The sequence below is a fragment of the Bombina bombina genome, chromosome 2, assembly GCF_027579735.1.
Source record: "Bombina bombina isolate aBomBom1 chromosome 2, aBomBom1.pri, whole genome shotgun sequence".
NCBI classification, from domain to species: domain Eukaryota; kingdom Metazoa; phylum Chordata; class Amphibia; order Anura; family Bombinatoridae; genus Bombina; species Bombina bombina.
This window is the reverse complement of record NC_069500.1, coordinates 366,666,286-366,689,887: the sequence shown is the minus strand read 5'-3', so window position 1 is coordinate 366,689,887 and position 23,602 is coordinate 366,666,286. Positions and strand designations below refer to the sequence as shown.

At 37.5% G+C, this 23,602-nt stretch overlaps 1 protein-coding gene across 1 annotated transcript; it reads right to left on the bottom strand.

The window, feature by feature from the left end:
- Nucleotides 1–3,457: 3,457 nt before the first annotated feature.
- GTF2H3 (general transcription factor IIH subunit 3) lies at nt 3,458–23,592 on the bottom strand. The gene is made up of 13 exons (XM_053701816.1): nt 23,517–23,592; nt 16,008–16,087; nt 15,664–15,770; nt 14,342–14,502; nt 11,852–11,917; nt 10,975–11,004; nt 10,414–10,442; nt 10,244–10,318; nt 10,069–10,122; nt 7,543–7,611; nt 6,787–6,922; nt 4,057–4,093; nt 3,458–3,966 (listed from the first exon to the last, which is right to left on the bottom strand). Exons 1-13 carry the CDS (start codon nt 23,527–23,529, stop codon nt 3,897–3,899), a joined length of 927 nt encoding a protein of 308 aa, XP_053557791.1. The 5' UTR covers nt 23,530–23,592; the 3' UTR covers nt 3,458–3,896.
- Between the last annotated feature and the right edge of the window lie 10 nt (nt 23,593–23,602).

Sequence of the window (23,602 nt, the reverse complement as noted above, 5' to 3'; positions counted from 1 at the left end):
GGGTGTATGATAGTAGCACGAAGGCCTTGTTGTATAAATTTCGTGCACATTGGGGCCAACTCTCTTCTTTTTTGTGCCGTTTCTGCTGAATAATCCTGAAATATGAGGACTTTGGCACCTTCAACCATTAAAGGTTGGTGTTTACGATAATGTTGTAAAAACATGATTTTATCCTGATAGTTCAGGAACTTGGCTATAACAGGTCTAGGCCTCTTATTGATATTAACAGAAGAAATTGGTCCTATCCTGTGTGCACGTTCAATTATTATTTTAGGATAGTTCTCGGGTATTTGTAATAAATATGGAAGGGTATGTGTAAATAATTTGTTAAGATCTTCTGGCTGCTTGCCCTCAGGAAGACCAATTAATCTTAAATTATTACGCCTTGAACGATTTTCAAGGTCTTCAACTCTGTTTTGTGTTTTAATAAGGGCTGAAGATATGGCTTCTAATTTTTCATTTTGGATTGAGACCAGGTCTTCAAGATCCGAGACTCTTTGCTCAACCTCAGAAAATCTTTCGGCAAATTGTTTGACTTCTGAGGATAAGCAAGCAATGTCTTGTTTAAGCTCCTTCTTTAAGGAATCAAATTTAGGGGTGAGGGCATCAGAAATTTTAGAGACCAAGGATTGTACATCAATATGTTCCTGCATATTTATAAGATCGCAGGAAGGTGCCTGCATTTCTGTTTGTACCTCGGGAGCAGATTTATGTTTCTTATCTCTTTGTCTAACCGACATGCCTGCTGGTGAGGTTTTACCGTGAGGGTGAAAAAATTTATCCATAAACTATGAGTGAACAGGGTGAATTAGAGTGGGATTAGGTTATTTATTATTTTATTTTTAAGGGGAAAAAAAAAAAAAAACCCAGTCAAGCAGGGGAAGGGGGAAAAAAGGGAGTGAAGGATGTGAGGTGAAGTGAATGTGAGGTGAGGAAAAAAAAAAAAAAAATCTTTTTCTTTTCTTTTTTCCTTTAAGGGGTGAGGTGAATTAAGTGTATCAGGCAGCCACAGCCGGAAGACAGGAGAGCTTGTAATCCCTTGTTTCTCTTTAGAATAGTTTAAGTGGATATAAGGCTGCTCACTGTATGAGAGTTTTATACAATATAAGCTGGCCTAAAAAATGTCAGATATACAAGTATATTAGTATATATGATGGGAAGAAATCTATTTATTGGTCTTAGTCAGCCATTTTGTCCCGTATATCTCTTAATCTGGGATGTCAGTAATCAGAGTGGGGGCGAAGGGGGTTGTAAAGGTCAGGGCTGATAGAGCTACTTGTATAGTCTAGATTTAAAACTTATGGTAAATTTTATAAAGCTCCAAGACTAGAAGCCTTATAAAGGGCTACAGTGGTTTTATAGTAGTATTTTGTCCCCTCTGATATAATATTCTGTTTTCTAGCTATTAAAGTTAGTACTATTACCTTTTCTCTTTTTCCCCTCCTCCCTCTATCCCCTCCTCCTCCCCTCTGCTCCCCTCTTCTCCCCAATTAAGAATGAAGATTTGGGAAGAGATTCTGAAAGAATTGTTTTAGCTAAGAAAAAGCCTTCTCCTCCTAGGTGGCAAATGTCCCAAAAAGAAAGAAATTATGTAACAATCCTTTAAGGGAGTTTTCCTTCTAATGGAAAATAAAATATACAAAGTGAAACATCAATTATTTACAATTACTTATACTTCAAAATTTATAAGAAAATTTAACTCTAAACATTTCTGTGTTTCTTGGCATGTACAAGGCTGTATGTTAAATTTACAATATTTATAGATTAATGGATCATTTTAAAAAAAAAAATAGCCTTGTAGTCCCCTGAAAAAATAACAGTATTCAACCAATTTTCTCCTCTTTTCCTTCCCCTCCGTCTTTCTCCTCCTCTCTCCCCCTTATCACTCTTTCCTTCAGTTTAAGTAAAAAACTCAGTTTTTGTTTCAGTAGTACATTTTTCCATATATTAAACTTTGAAGGAATAATGTGTCCTTGGCAAGCTTTAGTTTATATCAGGCAGAAAACGTTGTAAGGCTTACCTTTTAACCTGCTGCCCCCTTGTATCGATTTATATCCAAACTGTGCCGCCGGCTGGCTCGAAAAGCAAACAGAACAGGCTTCCAGTCATATGCCCCTGCCCATGGAGGCCACACAGTAAGGGTATGATCGTTGAGCCGGTCCTCTAGCCCCTTCTCAGATACTATCCGGGAATCCACCTCCACCCGCGCAGCACCGGTGGGGGGGGAGGCAGAAGAGCTGTCAGAAAGGAATCGGGTCCAGCGCCGACCACAGAAGAACGCAGGGAGCCCAAGCAGCAAACGACCAGCAGCACCCCAAGTCCCACCTCACCAGCCAACCAGGGCAGCCAGGCGCAGCAGGAACCAGACCGTCCACCGGCCACGTCAACTCGCCTCCTCCCACGCAGCACCGGTGGGGGAGGAGGGGGGGCAGACTCCAAAGCGCAGGAAGATCATGGTCCAGTCAGAGGATGAAGCGGGAGTTTCAAAAAAAACTCAAGGACCGAGTCAGAACCGGCTCATCAGGCACATCAGGGCTGAGGGAAAGCAAGCAGGTAAGCGGAGTAGCGGTTTTATTATTGATCCGCCAGGTGTATCCTCACCTCCTCCCACGCAGCACCGGTGGGGGAGGAGGGGGTTCAGGCACTGAGTAAGACCGGACCCTTTCAATACAAGGAAGCCTCAATTGTTACAGGGCAAGTGGGGATCAGGGCCAGAACCGGCTCGGCGGACAGCAGATTAGCCAGGGGAAGCAAGCAGGCAGGGTGGAAGAAAAAAAAAAAAAAAAGCCGCGTATGTCCCGACAGCCACAACCTCACCTCCTCCCACGCAGCACCGGTGGGGGAGGAGGGAGAGAGAAGAGGTGAGCAAACAGAGGTAGATCAAGCCAAAAGAGCCAAAAAAACGTCCCAGGTATGTTGAAACTTGCAAAAATGTATCAGCTTTTGCGGAGTAACTGTTCTTTAGGGGAAACGGTTGTTTAGCAGACGGGGGAGAGGAGATGGGAAAGAATTTATCCTATAGGGTTTTTTTATTGCAAGATGGTTAGGAGAAATAAGTTTCCAAGAAGCAGAACGAAAAAAAAAGGAAAATGCCAAAATATACTGTTGCTCCTGTGCCCTACAGAGGAGAGCGGGGTTTATCAAAGAGAAGGCATCGCATCCCCTTAGATCATCTGTTGAGAACGTTAGTTTAAGTTCCAGGTCTCTCAGGGTAACCTGTTTACCAAAACAGTGAGATGTATTATCACTGTTAGGGGTTCCCGAGATGGTGTTTCAATCTATCCAAAAACAGCAACCCCAGACCTGGGGTAAGGCGCGAGAATTCACCGCCAAAAAGCTATGGGACAGGAGTATCGAGCAGACAGCAGGTGCAGCACATCCTTCTGGAGCATGCAATCATATACTTTATTATTTACACATACAAATAAATCTAGTTGATTAAAGAAATCATACAACATTATTAATAAAAAAGCATATATTTATTTTATACAAAAACATTTGCAAAACATACAAACTTTTAAACTTTTCAAACAAAAAAAAATCTTTTTTCTGAAATAAAAGTCACAAAAGTGTCCTTTTCTTTCTTCTTCTAAATGACACCATGACATTTAGTTAATGAATTGCTCTAACAGTACATCTCTTAATATACATAGTATACATACTCTTCACACTATATTCCTAAATTCTCACCTCAAATGACCGGATTTTTGAAGTTGCTAACGTTTTTAGTTAAACATAGCAGCTAAATGAGTTAAATTACAACACAAACTAACATACTGCAAAACTACAGCATAACAATGCAGCAAACACAGCCATAATAATGCTGGTCACTGTGAAGAGTAATGAGTATTTTACAGGAACACTTGCATGGCCTACACAGGCTTTTGGACTTCTGTTTAAAACATAGCTTTTAATTTCTTCTTCTTTGCTTTCATTACAGGAGGAAGTGAGATTTTAAAGGCAGTCCTGTAAAATTAAAATAATGAAGACATTAGACCAAAAAGTACTGTTTAATACAACTTTGAATTATGGAATGGGAAAAATAAAAGAACTTACTCGCATGTGGTGCAGATGGGACTGAAGGTACAAAATACTGAAAAACAGTAAATAGTGGATTAGTGTGAAGATAATAAAAACGAAGCCAATTAGGCTGATCTTATCATGGAAATTTCTTCTGGCAGAAAATAAGTGCAGATGATGACCATTTGATATACTTCACACTCACTGGGGTAGATTCTCACAAATGCATATCTAATTATGTTAATTGCAAACAGCTACTAATAACCCAAATGTAGTAGAATTACATAATTAACAAGTGCATAATAAAAATGCAATGCAATAAACACTCTTAATTTAATAATAAGCAGATTTTTTATTTCTGACAAATGTATCCCCCCATATAATGTGACACCCATCAGCCAATCACAGACTAGTATATGTATACCCTGTGACCTTGTGCACAGGCTCAGTAGGAGTTTGTGCCTCAGAAAGTGTGAATATAAAAATAATGTGCAAAATGTGATAATAAAAGTAAATTAGAAATCCTTTAAAAACATGCTTTATCTGAATGATGAAAGTTTAATTTGGCTTTAGTGTCCAAAAAGGATATTATTGCACAGAGGTAAAATAATACAGAAATTACAGCTATATAAGAAAGGGACTGCATGTTTGAGCTGTAAAGCTATTTAAGAGACACTGTACTGTCTAATTATCACCAATTTAATATTTCCAATGATCCATTTGACCTGCTGAAGTGTATTAAACTGTTAACAAATAGCTCCTTAGCATTTATTTTGCAATATGAAATAGCTGGTTTTGCCATCTAAAACCATCATCTATACTGAAAATACGGATATTTTAGTAATCTGTAAAGAAAAGCTATGTAAACATGAATCAGAAGAAGCCCAATTAGGGGGGGGGGGGGAAGAGTGACAAATACTAAAATGGTAATTTTTCAATTAATCTCCCTAAAGCTCTGGTGGGGTCCCAAAAAGAATATTAGAATATTAGGAAGGCAAAATGTATATTTATATATAAAACGTCCATAAAGAGTTTGCAAGATTTGTATGCATTATGTAAAGTTTTTGATCAGGCTCTAAAAGTATCAGCCTTTGTGTACCAGACAAAGAGATAACGAGGAAGCATGTGTGCATAGAGACATAGATTAGAATGCCTGATCTTTATGCAAGATCAGTCCATTTAAATGGGCTGCATTTTCAATGAGCAAAAAAAACAACTATATTTTGTATACAAAAATAAATGAAGGCACACTTTCCAATATAATATACTCTGTAGCTAGCATAACAAGTCATTGGAAACACATTAAGGGGAATCAAACTTACAATACAATGTCCCATTAATCATGTCTAAGTGTTTGTATATCAGATCTAAATTTACATTTTTTACACAGAAAGCAAAATGAAGGGGTCACTACAGTGATACAATTACACGCTGTAATTTATTGGAGCATGTCATTTTATCACTCTTCGGCTCCCATATGTACCTTTGCATGGGTAAAACACATAGCGTTGCAGCGTCACTGGTGATAAAATCACACACTCTAATGAAATAGGGCATAAGGTGATCATTATAATAGACCTTTAAACTGTCCTGATTCTAAGTGTGTCTGTGTATGTTGAGCTCTATATGGCAGCAGTGTTTGCAACATTTTGTGAAACAATGTTATACATATAATGCTTGAAATGTGTGCATGCTCCTGAGCCTACCTACCTCAGTAAGCTCTTATAGAAAGGGGCTACGTTTAAACAAAGGAAGCAAAAGTACAAAGTAAACTTGATAACAGAAGTCTCTTGTGCTGTGGAAGATTACAGACAAATGTAAATGAGCTGGTGCTATAAGCTAACCAATCACTGAACAGAATGGTTGCACCATATATAATGGAGACACTTCAGCTTCTCTGGGGAAAATGGAACAAGCAAACTTTTCAGAGACATTATACTGCTAAATAGGGAAAATAAAATGATTGCATATTGCAATGTTGTTATATTTCTCCCTTTTAATTTGTTGTCAATGATCCATTTTACCTGCTAGAGTGTATTAAACTAACTTAACAAATATCTCCTTTACCTTTATATCAGCATTGTAAATTTGATTTTGTCTCTGGTATCCCTACTTATACTGTAAGGTTTTTATATTTACGTATAGGCAATAGCTGTGTACGCATAGCCAGCTGAAGAAGGCAGGGAAGATAAGCAATACAATTTTATTTTTTAAATGTTCTCTCTAACTGCCTGATATTCAAAACACTCAGGCAAGATATTCTAGGAATTCTTGGCGGTGCGGCGAGGCCCTTAAACTTTTTTTTAGAAACACAGATTTTATATTGAGAAATGTTTATGTTGCTATCTAGTGTTCTTTATTTGAAACAATACAAGATCTCCATACCGGCAAGGTTTTAAATATCAGCCCCTATGGCTTTGGTATACAGACAGAGATAAGATAAAGCATGTGTTTATACAGAGAGTGATAAAACTATAGTCTGATTTCCCTGCAAGCTCTACCTGTTTTTATAGGTTGTAGATTCAAAGAACAAAAACATCTATTTCATATGCAAAAATAAAACTAAACAAGCAATTTCCCATACATTTTATACTCTGCAGCTGCTATAAAAGGTAATTGGAAACACGTTAAGGGAAAAACAAGTTTAAAGTGCACTGCCCCTTTAATTAAATGTTGTATTTAATGACTTTTAATGGAGAACTTACTTTAGAATGTCCCATGGAATTAAGCCAGATAATATTAAGTTCCGGTTACAAGTACACTTACTAGATAAGCAAACTGAACAAACGTAGCCAATCTCAATCATGTTGCGATGGCAAAAGCATGCAGCTCGGTAATCCACATGGACTGGTGGTGGAAGGTTCAGCTGTGACCGCTGATCTTGGTCAGGAAGGAAAACCCACTATAGCAAAATAGAATAAGTGTATATTTAACTGTTTGATGAGCCAATGTAGCAATTATAGTTTGTATAAACTAGAGAATATCAATCATGGTGCTGGGACACACTAGAGTATAAAAAAAAGGTCTACTGAATGTGCAGCAGATAATCTGTCGGAGATGGTTATTTTGGTTATTTAGCAAATTTAGTTCTCATTTTTCCTTTTGGGTAATTTTAAGTCTAAAATAAGTATTTGTCAATATTTATCCTTACCATGTATAGTAAAAGACGCCCAGAAGTGTGAAACACTAGGATAATTGTATGTTTTAGCATAAAAAACTCTAATAGGGCCATGTTAATTTTTGCTGACTATTTCCAAAGTTTGTACAATATATCAGTGCTAAGCAAAAAAATAAAATCAAATAAATATTCCTGTTTTTAGTTTTTCTTTTAACATTATGATTAATTACAATAAGAAACATTAATTTATTGCGGTGGTGATGTTGCTTTACATTTCAAATGTTTCCCCAATGCAACATGATTTATTACAGGGACATGAGAACAACATACGCATAAATACATAGAAAAATAATTTACCGATGGTGTCTTGCACACTATTTTTGTAGTGTTACTATTTCTCTTACCAATAAATATTGCAGAAGTGAGTTTACTTTTGGTATCTTCAGATAGATACCTCCTGTAATGTCACAAGCCTGTAAACAACAACAAAAAAAAAAGGATTAATCTCAGTGAAAAAAAGAGCTTATTGGTGTGAATACCTCCAAAAAACAAGGTGATAGTCTTTATAAAGTATTCACCATCTTTCTGGGTTTATCTCAATGTTCGTGCAATATACAGGGAGTGCAGAATTATTAGGCAAATGAGTATTTTGACCACATCATCATCTTTATGCATGTTGTCTTACTCCAAGCTGTATAGGCTCGAAAGCCTACTACCAATTAAGCATATTAGGTGATGTGCATCTCTGTAATGAGAAGGGGTGTGGTCTAATGACATCAACACCCTATATCAGGTGTGCATAATTATTAGGCAACTTCCTTTCCTTTGGCAAAATGGGTCAAAAGAAGGACTTGACAGGCTCAGAAAAGTCAAAAATAGTGAGATATCTTGCAGAGGGATGCAGCACTCTTAAAATTGCAAAGCTTCTGAAGCGTGATCATCGAACAATCAAGCGTTTAATTCAAAATAGTCAACAGGGTTGCAAGAAGCGTGTGGAAAAACCAAGGCGCAAAATAACTGCCCATGAACTGAGAAACATCACTGGAGTGCCCAAAAGCACAAGGTGTGCAATACTCAGAGACATGGCCAAGGTAAGAAAGGCTGAAAGACGACCACCACTGAACAAGACACACAAGCTGAAACGTTAAGACTGGGCCAAGAAATATCTCGACTGATTTTTCTAAGGTTTTATGGACTGATGAAATGAGAGTGAGTCCTGATGGGCCAGATGGATGGGCCCGTGGCTGGATTGGTAAAGGGCAGAGAGCTCCAGTCCGACTCAGACGCCAGCAAGGTGGAGGTGGAGTACTGGTTTGGGCTGGTATCATCAAAGATGAGCTTGTGGGGCCTTTTCGGGTTGAGGATGGAGTCAAGCTCAACTCCCAGTCCTACTGCCAGTTTCTGGAAGACACCTTCTTCAAGCAGTGGTACAGGAAGAAGTCTGCATCCTTCAAGAAAAACATGATTTTCATGCAGGACAATGCTCCATCACACGCGTCCAAGTACTCCACAGCGTGGCTGGCAAGAAAGGGTATAAAAGAAGAAAATCTAATGACATGGCCTCCTTGTTCACCTGATCTGAACCCCATTGAGAACCTGTGGTCCATCATCAAATGTGAGATTTACAAGGAGGGAAAACAGTATACCTCTCTGAACAGTGTCTGGGAGGCTGTGGTTGCTGCTGCACGCAATGTTGATGGTGAACAGATCAAAACACTGACAGAATCCATGGATGGCAGGCTTTTGAGTGTCCTTGCAAAGAAAGGTGGCTATATTGGTCACTGATTTGTTTTTGTTTTGTTTTTGAATGTCAGAAATGTATATTTGTGAATGTTGAGATGTTATATTGGTTTCACTGGTAAAAATAAATAATTGAAATGGGTATATATTTGTTTTTTGTTAAGTTGCCTAATAATTATGCACAGTAATAGTCACCTGCACACACAGATATCCCCCTAAAATAGCTATAACTAAAAACTACTTCCAAAACTATTCAGCTTTGATATTAATGAGTTTTTTGGGTTCGTTGAGAACATGGTTGTTGTTCGATAATAAAATTAATCCTCAAAAATACAACTTGCCTAATAATTCTGCACTCCCTGTATAGCATCTAAACTACTCAAACTCCAGGGGGCACACTGCTTAAGTATGTTATTTAAAGGCAGATGTGGGTGCAGTAGCTGTCTTCCTTACTCTGTCTCACAAGCACATACCACTTAGTAATAATTTTATATATAAATAAATAAATGAGCTGTGAAGTATTAATAATAAACAGTAGAGATGTGCATTCCGAGTTTTCTGTGCAAATCCAGATTTTAGCGTGTTGCTGTTGCACAAGAATGAATTTGGCAACAAAAATAGCCGAGCGGCACGAAGGGCCACCTTCTTCCGCATTTGGAGGTTCACAAAACTTCCGAATGCACATCTCTAATAAATGGTATAACAAATAACCATCTTATTACAGCCTGCATCTGGCTCTGTGAACCATGTAAAAGCAGTATGTTTCAGGGATGGATGTAGATCATTGAGTCATTCCCGGTTGGCTGCCAATGAGGCTGAAATGTGCTATACAGTCTGCTGCAACCCTCTTTGGCAGCCAATGAGTTAATCACTGAATTATAAAAAAGGAGAATCTCCCTGTTAGATGTAGCCCCAACCTTTGAATGTAACCTGAGCTATGCTTTATAAGGATATATTGTTACACATGCGTAAGTAACAATATATTCTTGGTAGCGTACACCTGTTTTTGGCATACAGACTCAGGCACACTCAACATCATCTCCATCAATGTCTTGTCTCCTCCTTTCTGTAAGTACACATTTGTTCCTTAAAAACACACAATAAATATTATAACAACATAAAAGTACATATAGTTATGGTCTAGTCAATCTCTCAGGTATGAGTATCTACACAAACAGACCAAGCTATACCTGCTGTAGTAGTCCAGAATCAGAGCCCAGCACACACGCATCAATGATAATATTCTGGAAAGGAAACAATATAAACAGGTTCTGTAACTTTATACAGTAACAATGTTTTCCATGCTCAGTGCTAGTTTGCAGCACCAGCAATACCAATAAAAGGTATAGGTAACACTTCACTAACCTGCTTCTGTGAGGCAAATATTACATTCATAAAATTCATATATTGTAGAGCACTGTCTTCTGCTGCTTTAATTACCTGGAGAGAGAAGGGAAAAGTTACAGAATGCAAGTTTCATTTAGAAACCCACTTTTACTCCTGATGCAAACATTGTAGAGGAACTGCACTCTTACCAAAATTCTAGATTTCACTTCCTGCACAGCTGTATTTAAATAGAAAAGCAAGAATTAAACTAAATTACTAAGTAATTTCAAAACATACAGTATAATTGTATAAATCATTTTCAAACAAACAGAAACATGTCCCACAAAGATAAACACTTTTCAAATCTAAAACAATCATTCTCAATACCTCATAGGATGCAAAAAAATAACCCTTTAATTGATCAAATACTGTCAGAATAGTAGCACAGACCATGTAAACTATATGTTTTAATAGAAATTGACATCTAAGGCTGTTTGCACTGCCAAACATGAGGACAAATTAAATATTAAGCAGTGCCTAATCAATGAGATAATTTTTTTCCTATCTCTAAAAGAATCTTAAACCATTTGCATATTTTGTTGAGACATATAAAGCCACAGTCTAATGTTTTTAATAATATTTACGTATAATATATTTGAAGTCTTAGAGCAGATTTATTTAAAGTTAGCATGACTGTGCAACATAAATTTAGACATAAATGTAGCATTAACCGTCCATGATAATATTGAGCTAAGGTTGATCATACATACCTGAAGCATCTTTGTTGATCTTATTAATATCTGCACATATTTATGTTTAATTAAAAAAACACTAGTAGTGGCACAAAGACACAATTTTTAAAGTGTATTTAAACCACCAAATTTATTGTTGCACACAAAATGATTCATTACTATACTGACGTCTGTCCACTAAAACATATCAACTTTTAATCTTCAAAATATGATTCATTTTACAATATTTCATGTTCTAGATAATCTCTCAATGGATTTGTTCACTATGATGGGCATTTAATGTGTATGGACAAGCATGTATTTTATTTGTAAATGAAACACATAGTATGTGTTAAGATAGAATAACCGGAAAATCTTAAAAAAAAAAAACCAAAAAAACCCTTTAATCCAAACCATATGCCACCATTTGGAGTAAAAATAACTTTAAAAATGTAAACGGTGAGTTTCAGACCTCTCATAGCATCATAAAGGTTTCATGTTCAAGTGTGATCTGAAGTATTATTCTTGTGCATTTGGAAAGTTCACTATCTCATCAATAAACAAAAATCAGGAGTTGGACTTTTAACCCTTTCCTGCCGGGGTTAGTGTCTACATCGGAACAACTGTTCCGATGTAAACAATTTGAAATCTCGTGATTGTGAAAGTGGTCAGGAGATTTCAATGATGGGATCGCGTCAGGGGGGTGTCCCTATGATGCTAGGCACGCCCTCCAGACCGCGATCCCTTCAGGGAAGCGCCAGTGGCTTCAGGAAAGCCACCCGGTTAAGACGTTGTATTCCGTCCATCTGCGTTAAAGCCCAGAAAAATTTGGACAGAATACAAAGCCATAACGGCGTTAAAAGCATCATCTATTCAAAACCCCACTGATTCCAGTGCCAATGTGTTAAAAGGATACAGCAAAGGGCTTTGGCCAGTGATCCTGCTAACAGCGTTTCTGTCCTTTGTCCTTTCAGTTCTGTAGCTGAATAGAAAAAAAAATATATACGTAAGAATACTGCAAGTGATGGAAGTGTAATTATTAACAGCACCATTAATTCTTGTAAATCTCAACTGTACAACCAGTAAAGAAAGTCTACATGGATAATATTCTTTTATATTTAAAATTAGTCCTAAAGCCCGTATATACGGGCCATTTTTTGCAGTGCAGCGGTCCCACCCCTTGCTCTCTCTCTACCCCCCCTCTCTTTTTCTCTCTCTTTCTCCCCTCTCTTTTGCTCTCTCTCCCCCCTCTCTTTTACTCTCTCTATCCCCCCTCCCTTTTGCTCTCTCCCCCCCCCCCTCTCTTTTGCTCTCTCTCTCCCCCCTCTCTTTTGCTCTCTCTCTCCCCCCTCTCTTTTGCTCTCTCTCTCCCCCCTCTCTTTTGCTCTCTCTCTCCCCCCTCTCTTTTGCTCTCTCTCTCTTCCCTCCCTCTCTTCCCCCCTCTTTTGCTCTCTCTCTCTCCCCCCCTCTCTTTTGCTCTCTCTCTGCCCCCCCTTTTGCTGTCTCTCTCCCTCTCTTTTGCTCTCTCTCTCTCCCTCTTTTGCTGTCTCTCCCTCTCTTTTGCTCTCTCTCTCTCCTCTCTTTTGCTGTCACTCTTTTGCGCTCTCTCCCCCTCTCTTTTGCGCTCTCCCCCTTTCTTTTGCGCTCTCTCCCCCTCTCTTTTGCGCTCTCTCCCCCTCTCTTTTGCGCTCTCTCCCCCTCTCTTTTGCGCTCTCTCCCCCTCTCTTTTTTGCGCTCTCTCCCCCTCTCTTTTTTGCGCTCTCTCCCCCTCTCTTTTTTGCGCTCTCTCCCCCCTCTTTTTTGCGCTCCCCTCCCCTCTTTTGCGCTCTCTCCCCCCTCTCTTTTGTGCTCTCCCCCCTCTCTTTTGCACTCTCTCCCCCCTCTTGTGCTCCCCCCTCTTTTTTGTGCTCTCTCCCCCCTCTCTTTTGTGCTCTCTCCCCCTCTCTTTTGTGCTCTCTCCCCCTCTCTTTTTTGTGCTCTCTCCCCCCTCTTTTTTGTGCTCTCTCCCCCTCTCTTTTTTGTGCTCTCTCCCCCTCTCTTTTTTGTGCTCTCTCCCCCTCTCTTTTTTGTGCTCTCTCCCCCCTCTCTTTTGTGCTCTCTCCCCCCCTCTCTTTTGTGCTCTCTCCCCCCTCTCTTTTGTGCTCTCTCCCCCCTCTCTTTTGTGCTCTCTCCCCCCTCTCTTTTGTGCTCTCTCCCCCCTCTCTTTTGCGCTCTCTCCCCCTCTCTTTTGCGCTCTCTCCCCCCTCTCTTTTGCGCTCTCTCCCCCCTCTCTTTTTGCGCTCTCTCCCCCTCTCTTTTTGCGCTCTCTCCCCCTCTCTTTTTGCGCTCTCTCCCCCTCTCTTTTTGCGCTCTCTCCCCCTCTCTTTTTGCGCTCTCTCCCCTCTCTTTTGCTGTCATTCTCCCTCTCTTTATCCCCCCCCTCTTTAGACCTCTCTGTCTCAGCAGTCGGCCCCAGCATCTGACCCCGCCCGCGTCGCACCGTCAGCCACGCCCACTCCACCACACGCTGACGCCAGGTCAGTTGGAAGGCCAGGTGTGTTTGTCCTTGCGCACAGTCTCTACTGCGCATGACAGTTTCGGACAAACACACTTGGCCTTTTATTATATAGGATGTAAAAAAAAAAAAAACTATAGTAAAAATAATCATAACAAATGTTTTATAGCATATTTAATTCATCATTCACACATGGCAGAAACAAATGTTAAAATAAAAGGTAAACATATGCTAAGAGATTCAATTTCAAGCACAGGGACTCACATTTCCTGACATTTAGATACATAGAAACACATTTTTTTGATAGTTAAAAACCAAAAGGCCCATTAAGGCAGTGTTTTTATAATAGCCAATTTCATTTTCAGCAGCTATTAAAGAGCCATTATAGTGGGAAAAAATGACACTGTAATTTGTTACAGCATGTAATTTTATCACTAGTGGCCAGTGTTCCCTCTAAGGACAGTTTTTGTGTGGCCCAGCAGTGAAACAGTTAATACGGTAACCACACCCTGCAATTTGCAAACTGCAAACTATAGTTCTCTTATTAACCATTTCACGGCTGGGCCGCATACAAAACTAGCCTTAGAGGGAACACTGCTAGTGACCCTGCAACTCTATGTGTTTAACACTCGCAAAGAAGTGAAACATAGTTAAAGTACTGGGTTGTGCGGCTAGCAATGCTGATTGGGTCAGTGACAGTTATTGCTCGGAGCAAGAAGTTCTCTACAGCTCCAGGACGGGACTTTAAGTATGCATTTAACCCTTTTGCAAGGGTTAAACACAGAGTTGCAGGGATGCTATTGATAAAATTAAAACTAATATTTAAAAAATACTACTACATATTATTCTTTGGCTAATATTTGCTTTGAATACATCATTATGTCCTGTTAAAAGCCACTAACACTCTCTTACTTTTGGTCATTAGATCTTTGATGTCCTCCACAATCATTTCATTGGCTGCTGTCAGCAGTTCATATTTGCCATCTTTGCTGCCAGAAACATTGGATTCTTGGATTGCTGCCTCTGCAGAAAGATCCCCACATTTCCACTGTTTTCCCGGAAACAAGAGACGACTGTAGAGAGAAATTGGGCAAACAAAGCAAGCAACATATGATGAACTGGAAACAGATACAAACTTAAATCATTTTCCACTTGAACTATAGCTATGTTTAAAAAGAAAAAAACTATTTTTGTTTTGACAAGTAGGAGAAATCTTTGAAAATCTTACAATATTATATGAATCCTATAAAAATGTAAAAAAAAAAAAAAAAAAAAAAAAAAAAAAAAAGCACTATAGAGCATAAAGCAGAAAATGTGTGAAATAGCATGACCTTTGTCTAACAATTAGAGTGCTCTGTACAAAAGAAACAGACAGATCTGGACATCCTAAGACAAGTCATAGGGGTTCATTTATTAAGCAGCGGGTGCTGCTTCAGAGCCCCATCGTTTCAGGTCCGCCGTCCGCATTTAGCGAGGTCGAGCGGATATGATTCGCTACAGCAAATCATGTCCGCTCGCCTCTTAATAAATCTACCCCATAGTTTGCGGGCACTGAAGGACAATCCCAGTTAGATGATGCAGAAAAAATTCAACAGTACATAGACATCTGGATATTTATTTCTAGAAAGGGTGGTAGTTTTTTATGTTAAGTGGAAACAAAAAAAATATTAGAACTGTTGCCAACAATGCTCAGCCACACCTTCTCTATCATAACCTCCAGGCTGAGAGTCCAAGGCTTACAGCCAAAGTGACAGTAACAAATGTGAGTATGTACTTCATGGCTGATTCCCTGATGTATGGAACATTAGAATCAAGCAACATTTTTAGAAAAAAATATGACAACTTATAAATAATATATTAAAACGTTATTTGTGGTATCTGCTGACTACTAAGTGCTAATGAAGCACAAATACAAAGGGCTAGATTTATTATTTCTGAAAGCCTTGATTGGCTGCAGGCTCCGCCATTTGATCCTGCAAGTGATATCATGACGCAGCAGTTTAAACAGAGTTGGCAGATTCCTTAGACAGGGTGATTGACAAACACTATTCTCATGCAATTGGCTGAGTGAGGGCAGGGGGGCAGCATTGCATGAATGCTCGTGCCATTGGTAAATATGGGGAACAACTGTGCCACACAATTTGCAATGAAATACAGACATGTAAACACTGTCCATCTGCAAATTGGGAATTCTAGCCAGAAACATGAATAGAGCAGTATGTGTAGCACCTTACCTCTCTTGTATATGACTGGCGATTACAGCAAGTTTATTGTTACGGCCCATAAACAGGTGGGCATTTCCCATTACCAGCACAGAATCAATACATTTTGGAAGGCTGACCTGTCAAACCAAAACACAGATACATACATTATATATTTCTCACACATATTTTATTTAATAAACAATATATTGGTAGAGATAAAATACTATACTGCAACAAAGCTCGACAGCACCACTGTAGAGTTTAAAAAGCAATATCTTTTATTAGAGGAACTTATTCCCAAAAAGTGCTACAGCCACCATAGATGGGTTAAATAGTGCTGAACTTGAATTGTATTTTGTTATAAAATACTGTACCTCTGACTGAAGCAGTGCCTGCTGTCCCCACCAGATAGGGTTGACATCAACTACAATAACCAAAAGGTTGACTTCATCTTCTACAGAAACAGAGAAGCAATCAATACATCTATAGCTATAAAACATATCCTAGTACGAACACAGCAGCTCTTATCCCATGAGAAAAAGTAATAAATAAGCAAAATAAAATTATACCCCAACTCAACAATAATGCAAGTGGGAGTAAGTCCTATTAGAATAAATGTCAATAAATAGTTGACCATTTTAATGAAAATTCTGCGAGTGCTTCATTCTGATATATATATATATATATATATATATATATATATATATATATATATATATATATATATATATATATATATATCTCTATCTATCTATATCTATATCTATATATATATATACACACATACATACATACATTATACTGTGTGTATATATATATATATATATATATACACACACATACATACATACACACACAATATATATATACACACACACACAATATAAGTCCAGCACTCACTTACAAGCTCACAACTAAAATAAAAAGTAACAATGGAAGACTTAGTTATGTGTTATGTCAAGGGCTCTTCCAAAACCTGGGTCCCTAAACAGCCACACAATGCAGGCTCACAGTCAAACAACTGGGGAAAAAGCCAGCGCACCCTTCATTTTTCCCCAGTTGGTTTGACTGTATATATATATATATATATATATATATATATATATATATATATATATATATATATATATATATATATATATATATATATATATATATATATATATATATATATATATATATATATTTTAACAAAAAGTGGAAAATACAGGGCGCAAGTAAATAGGAGACTGAAGAAAGAGACTAGGTTGCTGTTATTCCCTAAACAATAACCAAAAACATGAGCTGCTATCCCTTTAAAGGGACACTGAACCCAAATTCTTTCTTTCATGATTCAGATAGAGCATGAAATTTTAAGCAACTTTCTAATTTACTCCTATTATCAATTTTTCGTCGTTCTCTTGCTATCTTTATTTGAAAAAGAAGACATCTAAGCTTTTTTTTTTTTGGGTCAGACCTCTGGACAGCATGTTTTTATTGGTGGATCAATTTATCCACCAATCAGCAAGAACAACCCAGGTTGTTCACCAAAAATGGGCCGGCATTTAAACTTACATTCTTGCATTTCAAATAAAGATAGCAAGAGAATGAAGAAAATTTGATAATAGGAGTAAATTAGAAAGTTGCTTAAAATTTCATGCACTATCTGAATCATGAAAGAAAAAAAAAATTGGGTTCAGTGTCCCTTTAAGGAGAAAGTGCACTGAAGTGAAACTTAAGTTGACACTTCCCAGTTGAAAAATGGATAGAAAGAGAACAAAAAGGGACATTTATAGCGCTGTTTCTGTTATTCCAATTGGATAAGTACAATGTATATAATGATGATAGTGATTTTTTTTAAATAGAACTAAGCTCTCAAAAAAGTACACATATAACCAAATGATTGATGTTTAACATAGGTTAATGGACCCAGGGGCCCAACACATTTAAACTTGTATATATTATGTATGATTGCAATCCTGTGAATATAGCTGAAATTCTCACTTACAGGATAGAACCTCAATCCTATGAGGTAAGATGATAAACAGGAAGTGAGAATAATAACCTTGCAGGTAGTCTAAGACGAGTGAGAGCGGATAAAGGTTGAGTTTGTGCCGAAGAGCAGGTTCCAGATCTACCATACTCTGAAAAGGAAAGATCATGGGCCCGATCCGATATGCAGCGTCGCCCGCAAAAGCCGGCGACGCCGAAATTTGCGCTGGTTTGGTATCACATATACCGCGTAACCTAGAAGTTACGCTCGTATATTTCTGCCTTCGCCCATAGTTTTTTGGGCCATAGGCAGGTATACTAAACCAGCGCAGTTTGGTATCCAATATACAGCGTAAGGACTTACGTGGCAAAATCTTACTCCATTTTCACCTCGCCACAAAATGCAGCCGTAGTAAGCCTTACGCTGTCTATTGGAGCCCCGTAACTCCCTAAACTACCTGCCAAATAAAATCTAACACCTAACGCATGCGCAATGTCTAACTACCTGTCAACCGCGATCCCCCGCCGCAATCCCTAATAAAATATTTAACCCCTAAATCGCCGCTCCCGGACCCCGCTGCCACCTACATTAAAAGTATAACCCCCTAATGTGATCCCCCTACACCGTCGCCAGCTACATTACCTACCCCCTAAAGTGAGCCCCCACCCCGCCGCCATCTACCTTACCTACCCCCTAAAGTGAGCTCCTACCCCGCCGCCATCTACCTTACCTACCCCCTAAAGTGACCCCCTACCCCACCGCCATCTACCTTACCTACCCCCTAAAGTGAGCCCCTTACACCGCCGCCATCCATTTTATAAATAAGCCCCTAACGCCGCCAGTTATATTAACCCTAATTATATTAGGGTTAATATAGTTATTATATTATATATATTAACCCTAATTATATTAGGGTTAATATAGTTAATATCGTTATTATATTATATATATATTAAGTATAATAACCCTATCTAACTAACATCCCTAACTAAATTCTTATTAAAATAGATCTAATTAATATTATTAATTAAAATATTCATATTTAAATCTAAATACTTACCTATAAAATAAACCCTAAGAAAGCTACAATGTAATTAATAATTACATTGTAGCTATTTTAGGGTTTATATTTATTTTACAGGTAACTTGGTATTTATTTTAACTAGGTACAATAGCTATTAAATAGTTAATAACTATTTAATAGCTACCTAGTTAAAACAATTACCAATTTACCTGTAAAATAAATCCTAACCTAAGTTACAAATACACCTACACTATCAATAAATTAAATAAACTCCAAATATCTAAACTACAATACAATAAAATAAACTAAATTACAAAAAACACTAAATTACAAAAAATAAAAAAAATATTACAAGATTTTTAAGCTAATTACACCTATTCTAAGCCCCCTAATAAAATAATAAAGCCCCCCAAAATAAAAAAAAATTCCCTACCCTATTCTAAATTAAAAAAGTTCACAGCTCTTTTACCTTACCAGCCCTTAAAAGAGCCTTTTGAGTGGCATGCCCCAAAGAAAACAGCTCTTTTGCCTGTAAACCCCCCCCCCACAAATACCACCCCCAACATTACAACCCACCACCCACATACCCCTATTCTAAACCCACCCAAACCCCCCTTAAAAAAAACCTAACACTACCCCCCTGAAGATCTCCCTACCTTGTCTTCACCCAGCCGGGCAGAACTCTTCATCCGATCCGGGCGATGTCCAATCAAGCGGCAGAGAAGTCTTTCTAGGTGTGAGTGGAGTAAGTAGAGCGCTGGAAACAGTGATTCCAAACACCTCACAGTAAATGAGTCCTTCAGACTTATTTTGTGTTTATACGAGAATGGGGGAGTGGGGAGTGGGGCGTGAGGGCGCTAGTGAAAGCTTAAGAAATCTAATTAGTGAAAGTTTCACACAATATGTGTCTGTGTAGTCAATGTCTGCTCAACTAATTACTCTGATTATATAAAACCAAATTTTCAGTGTTTATATAAATATATAGTTTGTGTTATTTAACGTTTTAAGATATAGTATGACCATAAAAAATGTGGATGAAGTGCACTGTGTAATGAGTCTTATGCACCCAAAATTCTTTGATGATTAATATACAATACTATATAGAATCAATGCTACTTCTGGAAATTTCATACGTCTTAGATTCAAATACTTTATAGGTATCTCTATTTCATATAAATATATACCAAAAAAAACAAAGAGGAGATTAAATCTTAAATAAAAGTTATTTATTATAACAATATAAAATCAGATTTGAAAAAGGGACGTCTCCCCAAAGTATAAAAAATAAAAACTAATATCTAATAACAACGGAATCTAAATCCTTAATAATTTCTTGCAGCTCTGTATAACAAGGGAGTTTTTGCCATCAGATTTCTAAGAATTTCTAATTGCCGTATTTTCTTGACAGAAATATTTCTTGTTATGGCAATATAAAGTTGTTACAAAGTCAGTAAGGTTGTATAGTATGCAGTCCCAAACTTAGCGGTTCAAAGTAAGGCTAGGTGAATGTTGTGATACTTAGAGTATGAGTTACCTTCTCCTTTACAGCCGGTTCAGTCACTGAGGAAAACAGTAGTGACTGAACCGGCTGTAAAGGAGAAGGTAACTCATACTCTAAGTATCACAACATTCACCTAGCCTTACTTTGAACCGCTAAGTTTGGGACTGCATACTATACAACCTTACTGACTTTGTAACAACTTTATATTGCCATAACAAGAAATATTTCTGTCAAGAAAATACGGCAATTAGAAATTCTTAGAAATCTGATGGCAAAAACTCCCTTGTTATACAGAGCTGCAAGAAATTATTAAGGATTTAGATTCCGTTGTTATTAGATATTAGTTTTTATTTTTTACACTTTGGGGAGACGTCCCTTTTTCAAATCTGATTTTATATTGTTATAATAAATAACTTTTATTTAAGATTTAATCTCCTCTTTGTTTTTTTTGGTATATATTTATATGAAATAGAGATACCTATAAAGTATTTGAATCTAAGACGTATGAAATTTCCAGAAGTAGCATTGATTCTATATAGTATTGTATATTAATCATCAAAGAATTTTGGGTGCATAAGACTCATTACACAGTGCACCTCATCCACATTTTTTATGGTCATACTATATCTTAAAACGTTAAATAACACAAACTATATATTTATATAAATAAACACTGAAAATTTGGTTTTATATAATCAGAGTAATTAGTTGAGCAGACATTGACTACACAGACACATATTGTGTGAAACTTTCACTAAGGCAGAGAAGTCTTCTTCCATCTGGGCGATGTCTTCAATCAAGCGGCAATGAAGTCTTCTTCCATCCAGGCGATGTCTTCAATCAAGCGGCAGTGAAGTCTTCTTCCATCCGGCGATGTCTTCATTTTTTTGTAATTTAGTTTAGTTTATTGTATTTTAGTTTAGATATTTGTAGTTTATTTAATTTTATTGTATTTTAGTTTAGATATTTGTAGTTTATTTAATTTTATTGTATTTTAGTTTAGATATTTGTAGTTTATTTAATTTATTGATAGTGTAGGTGTATTTGTAACTTAGGTTAGGATTTATTTTACAGGTAAATTGGTAATTATTTTAACTAGGTAGCTATTAAATAGTTATCAACTATTTAATAGCTATTGTACCTAGTTAAAATAAATACCAAGTTACCTGTAAAATAAATATAAACCCTAAAATAGCTACAATGTAATTATTAATTACATTGTAGCTATCTTAGGGTTTATTTTATAGGTAAGTATTTAGATTTAAATATGAATATTTTAATTAATAATATTAATTAGATCTATTTTAATAAGAATTTAGTTAGGGATGTTAGAGTTAGATAGGGTTATTATACTTAATATATATATAATATAATAACGATATTAACCCTAATATAATTAGGGTTAATAAAGTTAATATATATAATAACTATATTAACTATATTAACCCTAATATAATTAGGGTTAATATAGCTGGCGGCGGTGTAGGGGGATTAAATTAGGGGTTAATATTTATAAAATAGATGGCGGCGGTGTAAGGGGCTCACTTTAGGGGGTAGGTAAGGTAGATGGCGGCGGGGTAGGAGCTCACTTTAGGGGGTAGGTAAGGTAGATGGCGGCGGGGTAAGGGGCTCACTTTAGGGGGTAGGTAAGGTAGATGGTGGCAGTGTAAGGGGCTCACTTTAGGGGGTAGGTAAGGTAGATGGCGGCGGTGTAAGGGGCTCACTTTAGGGGGTAGGTAAGGTAGATCGTGGCAGGGTAGGGGCTCACATTAGGGGGTTATAGATTTAATATAGCTGGCGGCAGGGTCCGGGAGTGGTGGTTTAGGGGTTAATAACTTTATTAGGTGGCGGCGGGGTCCGAGAGCGGCGGTTTAGGGGTTAATACATTTTTTATTGTTAGGATAGTGAGGGGGATAACGGATAGAGGGTTAGACGTGTTGGGCTATGTTTGGGAGGCGTGTTAGACAGTACGGGTGATTTTATAACTTCTAGTCAGGTTTTGTAGGCGCCGGCAGTTTCTAAAGTGCCTTAAGTCACTGGCGACTCCAGAAATTTGTACTTACGCAGATTTCTGGACATCGCTGGTTTGTCAGACTTACGGCACTTTAGCATCTGACGGCGCCGTATATGTGATAGCTCAAGTTGCGAGCTGAAACTACAGGCGGCGGGGGTTCTCTCGCTTGCACCGCAAACTACGATCTTTATTGTATCGCGCCCCATACATCGGAGGGGCAGAAGGAACACTGACTCCTGTAAGGCACTTGAAAACTTCACCATACACCCAGAGGGAAGCTGACTACCATAAAATTACTCCTCTGCAGTGCAAACATCTTACCTCATAGGATTGAGGTTCTATCCTGTAAGTGAGAATTTCAGCTATATTCACAGGATTGCAATCATACATAATATATACAAGTTTGAATGTGTTGGGGCCCTGGGTCCATTAACCTATGTTAAACATCAATCATTTGGTTATATGTGTACATTTTTGGGAGCTTAATTATATTTAAAAATTCACTATCATCATTATAAACGTACTTATCCAATTATAATAACAGTGTAACAGAAACAGCGCTATTCATTTCCCTTTTTGTTATTTATATATATATATATATATATATATATATATATATATATATATATATATATATATATAAGTATATATATAATAAAAGCAGAGAAAGCGCACTCTCACTTAAAAGGCATCTACCAGGGTGCAGGCACGGTTTGATACAGAATAGATGAAACTTGCACTCACTGGATTTTTAGAAAAGGTGCTTTATTTAGCACAAAAAGTGACGTTTCGGGGATCAATCACCCCTTCATCAGACGTCTGATGAAGGGGTGATTGATCCCCGAAACGTCACTTTTTGTGCTAAATAAAGCACCTTTTCTAAAAATCCAGTGAGTGCAAGTTTCATCTATTCTGTATATATATATATATATATATATATATATATATATATATATATATATATTACAGTTGTTCCCTATTTTTTGGATTAAAAAAAAGGAAATTATTATTGTTTATTATTATGGTTTTGTGTTTTAAATACATTTCACAAAATAACGTGATTCTTTTTGATACATACAATGAATTATCATTTTGATATTCAAATACTAATACAGCATTTTTAGAAACAATAATGGAGATAAATGGACCTTTTACAACTCCATAAAATGTCAACCTATTGAATGGGATAAAGACTGATAGAGAAGTAGCCAGAGCTGTACACTGTCCCCAGCAGTAAAAAAAAGCATATTGTCAGTATGTGATGACCGTCGGTATGCCTAATGCATCCATGCCAATGTTAATTCCTATTATTGTTTTTGTATTACACCATCGTATGCACTTCTTGTGTCTTTCAAAAATACATCACACTCACCCCCCGAAGCCATAACTCCCTTCCATCAGCACTCTGATTGTCAATATGTTTCGTCGCTTTTCGATGACATCAGCATGAAGGTCCGC

Excerpts from the sequence above, each read along its gene's own strand:
- GTF2H3 (XM_053701816.1), bottom strand. Across the intron at positions 15,771-16,007 it reads AGGCACTGCTTCAGTCAGAG|GTCAGCCTTCCAAAATGTAT; the intron begins GTACAGTATTTT and ends TTGGTTTGACAG. Across the intron at positions 14,503-15,663 it reads GCCAGTCATATACAAGAGAG|TCGTCTCTTGTTTCCGGGAA; the intron begins GTAAGGTGCTAC and ends TTCTCTCTACAG.